Genomic DNA, 6,861 nt, shown 5'->3' with positions numbered 1-6,861 from the left:
TTCCCCTCTCTCTTCCACCCCTCTCTCTTTGTTCCCCTCTCTCTTCCTCCTCTCTTCCTTCACCCCTCTCTTCCTCCCCTCTCTCTTCGCTCATAACTCACTTTCTTCACTCTCTATCCTTTCCCCTCTCTCTTCCCTCTCCTCCCTCTCTTCCCTTTCCTCTCTCTCCTCCCTCTCTTCTTCCTCTCCATTGCTCTGTTGTCCCTGCGTCTGGGCTGCAGTCCTCAGAGTCTGTAGAGACGCACAGTCTCTTCTCGTGGTCTTCATGTTCACAGTGATCACAGTGCAGGCCATCCCCAGCAGAACACAGCCCAGCAATGACGAGAACACTGCATAGAAAGTGGAATCGACAACAAAGGGATCTCTCTCAACGTAAATCAGATGGGTCTTAGTCACTGAGAGACACGTCGTCATAGATGACAGCACACTAGCACTTCCCACGGTCCTCCAGTGAGACGTTAGAGAGCACCAAAGAGGAGTGAGGACTAGACGCATTCATTCGGCCCTCCATATCCTCAAATCATTTCTGCGTTGGCAGACATACAGTGTGTTTTGTGTGTCCATGATAACATGGTCCACCAGATCGCTCTGTCTGTACCATACAACCTCAGCAGGCTGAGTGAGATCGGTGTTACACCCGAGAGCAGCTTCCCTTCCCTCTGAGAAGACTCGGACTTGCAGCACACCAGCAGGTCACAGCATTGAAGAATCCTGAAACCCCTAAAACATATACAGAAGCCTGTGTGGTTCAGTATCAGTGATGGGATGACCAGGGTGTAATTCCCTGACACTCTTCCATCCACCATCCACCATGTACATCTGTTTGCCAGTGAGGTTTTCCTCAGAGGTGTTTTCTCACGGCTATTCTAACTCTAAATCTGCCAGTATGCAACTCTTCTCCACTGGGGTCAGTGTTAATGCAAGGCACTGCATTTTCTCCCAATGAGCAATGGAGATACATTGCCTCGGGCCTCACTTCCATCAACTCCCTGTAAACACATTGCTGGGGCTCCAGTACCATTAAAACAAAAGATATCTTGTCCTCAGTGGTGAAGTTGGTGATACGTAGAGTGGAGCTGTTCTCAACCATTTGCCATCCCATTTCGTCCTCCAAGAAAGGTGCTAGGGAACCAAGGATGTCTCAAATGTTCACATTGTCACCACCCCTTGCCGTCCCACACAACAGGTCTACTGTCTCTCCTAACTGGATAAATGGCACAACTGGCTTCTTGCCTGTAGTTCTGCAAACGGTGAGGTCTATGTTCTTCTGTTTGGACCCTGTGCCATTTGTCCAGCACACCGTGTAATGCCCAGAGTCTGACTGGGTGAGGTTGTTGATCTGGAGATAAGAATTGTTCCTCAGATTCACAGATAGATTTTAGACGATCCCATAAGTCTGCATCCAGGGTGGAATTCTCAGGTGAAGGGTTAGAGGTATTCACAGCAGCAGACTCTCTTCAGGTGAAGGGTTAGAGGTATTCACAGCAGCAGTCTCTCTTCAGGTGAAGGGTTAGAGGTATTCACAGCAGCAGACTCTCTTCAGGTGAAGGGTTAGAGGTATTCACAGCAGTAGACTCTCTTCAGGTGAAGGGTTAGAGGTATTCACAGCAGCAGACTCTCTTCAGGTGAAGGGTTAGAGGTATTCACAGCAGCAGTCTCTCTTCAGGTGAAGGGTTAGAGGTATTCACAGCAGCAGACTCTCTTCAGGTGAAGGGTTAGAGGTATTCACAGCAGTAGACTCTCTTCAGGTGAAGGGTTAGAGGTATTCACAGCAGCAGACTCTCTTCAGGTGAAGGGTTAGAGGTATTCACAGCAGCAGTCTCTCTTCAGGTGAAGGGTTAGAGGTATTCACAGCAGCAGTCTCTCTTCAGGTGAAGGGTTAGAGGTATTCACAGCAGCAGTCTCTCTTCAGGTGAAGGGTTAGAGATATTCACAGCAGCAGACTCTTCAGGTGAAGGGTTAGAGGTATTCACAGCAGCAGACTCTCTTCAGGTGAAGGGTTAGAGGTATTCACAGCAGCAGACTCTCTTCAGGTGAAGGGTTAGAGGTATTCACAGCAGCAGTCTCTCTTCAGGTGAAGGGTTAGAGGTATTCACAGCAGCAGTCTCTCTTCAGGTGAAGGGTTAGAGGTATTCACAGCAGCAGTCTCTCTTCAGGTGAAGGGTTAGAGATATTCACAGCAGCAGACTCTTCAGGTGAAGGGTTAGAGGTATTCACAGCAGCAGACTCTCTTCAGGTGAAGGGTTAGAGGTATTCACAGCAGCAGACTCTCTTCAGGTGAAGGGTTAGAGGTATTCACAGCAGCAGTCTCTCTTCAGGTGAAGGGTTAGAGATATTCACAGCAGCAGACTCTCTTCAGGTGAAGGGTTAGAGGTATTCACAGCAGCAGACTCTCTTCAGGTGAAGGGTTAGAGGTATTCACAGCAGCAGACTCTCTTCAGGTGAAGGGTTAGAGGTATTCACAGCAGCAGACTCTCTTCAGGTGAAGGGTTAGAGATATTCACAGCAGCAGACTCTCTTCAGGTGAAGGGTTAGCGGTATTCACAGCAGCAGACTCTCTTCAGGTGAAGGGTTAGAGGTATTCACAGCAGCAGACTCTCTTCAGGTGAAGGGTTAGAGGTATTCACAGCAGCAGACTCTCTTCAGGTGAAGGGTTAGAGGTATTCACAGCAGCAGACTCTCTTCAGGTGAAGGGTTAGAGGTATTCACAGCAGCAGTCTCTCTTCAGGTGAAGGGTTAGAGGTATTCACAGCAGCAGACTCTCTTCAGGTGAAGGGTTAGAGGTATTCACAGCAGCAGACTCTCTTCAGGTGAAGGGTTAGAGGTATTCACAGCAGCAGACTCTCTTCAGGTGAAGGGTTAGAGGTATTCACAGCAGCAGACTCTCTTCAGGTGAAGGGTTAGAGGTATTCACAGCAGCAGACTCTCTTCAGGTGAAGGGTTAGAGGTATTCACAGCAGCAGACTCTCTTCAGGTGAAGGGTTAGAGGTATTCACAGCAGCAGACTCTCTTCAGGTGAAGGGTTAGAGGTATTCACAGCAGCAGACTCTCTTCAGGTGAAGGGTTAGAGGTATTCACAGCAGCAGACTCTCTTCAGGTGAAGTGTTAGAGGTATTCACAGCAGCAGACTCTCTTCAGGTGAAGGGTTAGAGGTATTCACAGCAGCAGACTCTCTTCAGGTGAAGGGTTAGAGGTATTCACAGCAGCAGACTCTCTTCAGGTGAAGGGTTAGAGGTATTCACAGCAGCAGACTCTCTTCAGGTGAAGGGTTAGAGGTATTCACAGCAGCAGACTCTCTTTAGCTGAGGATCTGGTGATCAACCAGTAGTCTTCACCCACAGGAGTCGTGGAAAAGGAGGATTCTTCACCTTGTTCTTTCATTTCTTAGGCATCAACAGCCAGTAGAATGCTGAGCTTTGTGACTGAAGCCATTCTGCTGCAAAATGTCTGTTCAATAGTTGGAACATACTCAGTCGGTGCTTCTGTGGTAAGACGTGACAAGCTAATAGCTTCATACATTCACCCTCATTTATCTTTCCTCTGGATGCTGCAGTGCTAGAGACCTCACGGAGTTGAGCTCCATATCGACTCATCTTCTTTCCTGTGAGTCGTTGATAAATGGACATTTCAGAGCAGAGTGTGCTGAGTTAGATCAGGAACTAAATGCCTATTGGAGGGAGAAGTGAATTATATTGTGTTAGATTGTCACTGATTGAAAATGCTGATGGTGACAGAAACACACCAGGGATGTATAGCCTCAGTTTGTGTGGCATCCTATTCCCTATAGGCCATATACACTCTATTCCCTATGGGCCATGATCAAAAGTAATGCACTGCATAGGGAATAGAGTGCCATTAGGGACGCAGCCCGAGTGTGCGTGTCATATTGCATAACTGTCACCTGGAAATGTGTTTAGTAATGATGATTTCACCATCTTATTACTGATACTAACCTGTCCGAGGCCATTTCCTGCACTCTCTCTCTTCTTGTCTAAATGTTTCAAATCAGTTCACAAAATACTGTATTTGTGAACAGAACTGAAATATGTGAAATAAGCATTCTAGCACAGGTGAACTACACATGGTGATGAGTAACTTTGACAACACCTGATGAATCGTGTTAGTAGATTAGTCACACACACAACACCACTCACATAGTTGAGTACAAAAAACCCATCTCCATCCAGGCATTCATGTGCCTCATTTATTGCAATAGATTGAGACAGTGCATGTTTTATTACAGTAGTAGTGGGGTGGTAACCTTGTGATGTGCATCAGGTAGAGATGCTTTGGGGTCAGAGCAGTAGAACAGTCATTGAGTTGGAGACGGTAAGAGTTGGGTCATCAAACAATATTATACAAAATGCTGCAATCACAAATATTTCTACAGATACAGCTGAGAGAGACAGCATGATAAAGGCACAGAACAGGAGCCTGGTGCACTGCACTGTACAGTACAAGTACAGACTGATACGCTGTCTGTCGTGACGGCTGTTAAGACCACTGGACATGCAAGTTGAGGCGGAATTTGAGATGCAGGAAGTGCGACATCCACACGTTTATGGTCTCTTGGTGCTCCACTTTCCTGTTTCTCAAAGAAAGGGTTTAGGGGTGGACGAGTCAGAGGACAGTCTTATCCGTGGGTTGTGACGGAGATCCCGGCCGGTCGGAACTTCATCTCAGTAAAGGGAATGGAGGAGTCTTTGCCCTTCCAGTCTATCCACACCACACCCTATAACACAGCACAAGCAGTTGAGTTATGTTCATTTAGTAGATTAAGTTGAGTTGACAAAACTTAAATTCAGTTACATTAGTTGATAGGAGTTGATAGCAGATGAGACAACATCAAATAAGATGTTCATGTTCATAGAGATAGATAGAGGACTCTAGTGCCTAAAATCCCGTTTTAGCATGGGCATCGTCAACTGGGTGGGACTTCGTCAACTGGGTGGGACTTCCTATGGGTTAATGAAGGATCATATAATTCCATCTGAGGGATCAGCCAATGAATTATACATGAGCAAACATTCCATAACTGCAGGTGGCAGTAGATCACCAACCTTGGCTTTATATCTGTTCAAACAACACACTCCATGTGGCAGTGTGCACCTTTTCAGTTTGTTTACCAACTCGTAGAAGTAGTAGAATAAAAAAATTAACTAATTCAAAATGAAGATGGCCTTAATGGTGCTGCCCATGTCCTCACAGATGCCATAATTGAACAGATACAAAGAAGAGTCCTCTATCATTCTCTATGGATCAAATTGAAACACTGGAGATGTGGTGCAGTGTTTATAGCATATCAGCATTGGGGTGCTGTCTTGCAATAGCAAAGACCAGGAAAGGTACTGTAATCAAAATGTCAAAGCAACGACAAAAGCACTTAGTGGGATGATACTGGTACTAGTGGTACCTGGTTGTTGCTGTTGGTGCCATAGAGGCCGTTGAGGTTGGTCTTGTAGCAGTTTTTGTACCACCAGCCTCCCATGTAGGCCCTGGCACAGTGGATGCCCAGGGGGAGGGGTTCCTTGTCTCTGGTGGAGAATGGGCGCCCGTTGTGGTACCTCATGGAGTCACCTTATAGACGTGATGGGGAAGAAAGAAACAAGTACAATTCAGGATTTGTAGAGTGAGGGACCAATCCCACCCTCCACTTCAGTAAAATGTTAACTTTAAATTATGTGAATGGGATTGACCTCGTATTGAATATTTGTTTGTGAGCTATTTGAGTTTTGGTTCCTCAACCTTAAGCACCTGCTAGGCTCTGTCCTCACATTCTATCTTGGCTAGTGTACATTCTGCTCTGCTAGGCTCTGTCCTCACATTCTATCTTGGCTAGTGTACATTCTGCTCTACTAGGCTCTGTCCTCACATTCTATCTTGGCTAGTGTACATTCTGCCCTGCTAGGCTCTGTCCTCACATTCTATCTTGGCTAGTGTACATTCTGCTCTGCTAGGCTCTGTCCTCACATTCTATCTTGGCTAGTGTACATTCTGCTCTACTAGGCTCTGTCCTCACATTCTATCTTGGCTAGTGTAGATTCTGCTCTGCTAGGCTCTGTCCTCACATTCTATCTTGGCTAGTGTACATCCTGCTCTGCTAGGCTCTGTCCTCACATTCTATCTTGGCTAGTGTACATTCTGCTCTGCTAGGCTCTGTCCTCACATTCTATCTTGGCTAGTGTACATTCTGCTCTGCTAGGCTCTGTCCTCACATTCTATCTTGGCTAGTGTACATTCTGCTCTGCTAGGCTCTGTCCTCACATTCTATCTTGGCTAGTGTACATTCTGCTCTGCTAGGCTCTGTCCTCACATTCTATCTTGGCTAGTGTACATCCTGCTCTGCTAGGCTCTGTCCTCACATTCTATCTTGGCTAGTGTACATTCTGCTCTGCTAGGCTCTGTCCTCACATTCTATCTTGGCTAGTGTACATTCTGCTCTGCTAGGCTCTGTCCTCACATTCTATCTTGGGTAGTGTACATTCTGCTCTGCTAGGCTCTGTCCTCACATTCTATCTTGGGTAGTGTACATTCTGCCCTGCTAGGCTCTGTCCTCACATTCTATCTTGGCTAGTGTACATTCTGCTCTACTAGGCTCTGTCCTCACATTCTATCTTGGCTAGTGTACATTCTGCTCTGCTGGGCTCTGTCCTCACATTCTATCTTGGCTAGTGTACATTCTGCTCTGCTGGGCTCTGTCCTCACATTCTATCTTGGCTAGTGTACATCCTGCTCTACTAGGCTCTGTCCTCACATTCTATCTTGGCTAGTTTACATCCTGCTCTGCTAAGCTCTGTCCTCACATTCTATCTTGGCTAGTGTACATCCTTTTACCTGCAGTGCCGGTGTATCCAGACACCT

The 6,861-nt window shown here is 46.6% G+C and overlaps 1 protein-coding gene across 1 annotated transcript; it reads right to left on the bottom strand.

Annotated features, from left to right (window-relative positions):
- Window positions 1–4,176: 4,176 nt before the first annotated feature.
- Window positions 4,177–6,855, bottom strand: LOC121843307 (tenascin-R-like). Its single transcript, XM_042312903.1, has 3 exons — window positions 6,835–6,855; window positions 5,414–5,577; window positions 4,177–4,732 (listed from the first exon to the last, which is right to left on the bottom strand). Exons 2-3 carry the CDS (start codon window positions 5,567–5,569, stop codon window positions 4,634–4,636), a joined length of 255 nt encoding a protein of 84 aa, XP_042168837.1. The 5' UTR covers window positions 5,570–5,577; window positions 6,835–6,855; the 3' UTR covers window positions 4,177–4,633.
- Window positions 6,856–6,861: the final 6 nt, after the last annotated feature.

Source organism: Oncorhynchus tshawytscha, unplaced genomic scaffold (assembly GCF_018296145.1).
Source record: "Oncorhynchus tshawytscha isolate Ot180627B unplaced genomic scaffold, Otsh_v2.0 Un_contig_5816_pilon_pilon, whole genome shotgun sequence".
Classification (NCBI taxonomy): Eukaryota; Metazoa; Chordata; class Actinopteri; order Salmoniformes; family Salmonidae; genus Oncorhynchus; species Oncorhynchus tshawytscha.
The sequence above is the reverse complement of the archived record's forward strand: the minus strand, read 5'-3'. Positions and strand labels throughout refer to the sequence as shown.

What these genes read in the sequence shown, in the direction of transcription:
- LOC121843307 (XM_042312903.1), bottom strand. Translation starts at nt 5,569, where the DNA reads ATGAGGTACCACAACGGGCGCCCATTCTCCACCAGAGACAAGGAACCC. An exon ending in GCACCAACAGCAACAACCAG is followed by an intron (nt 4,733 to 5,413) that starts GTACCACTAGTA and finishes GCTGTGTTATAG; the next exon opens with GGTGTGGTGTGGATAGACTG.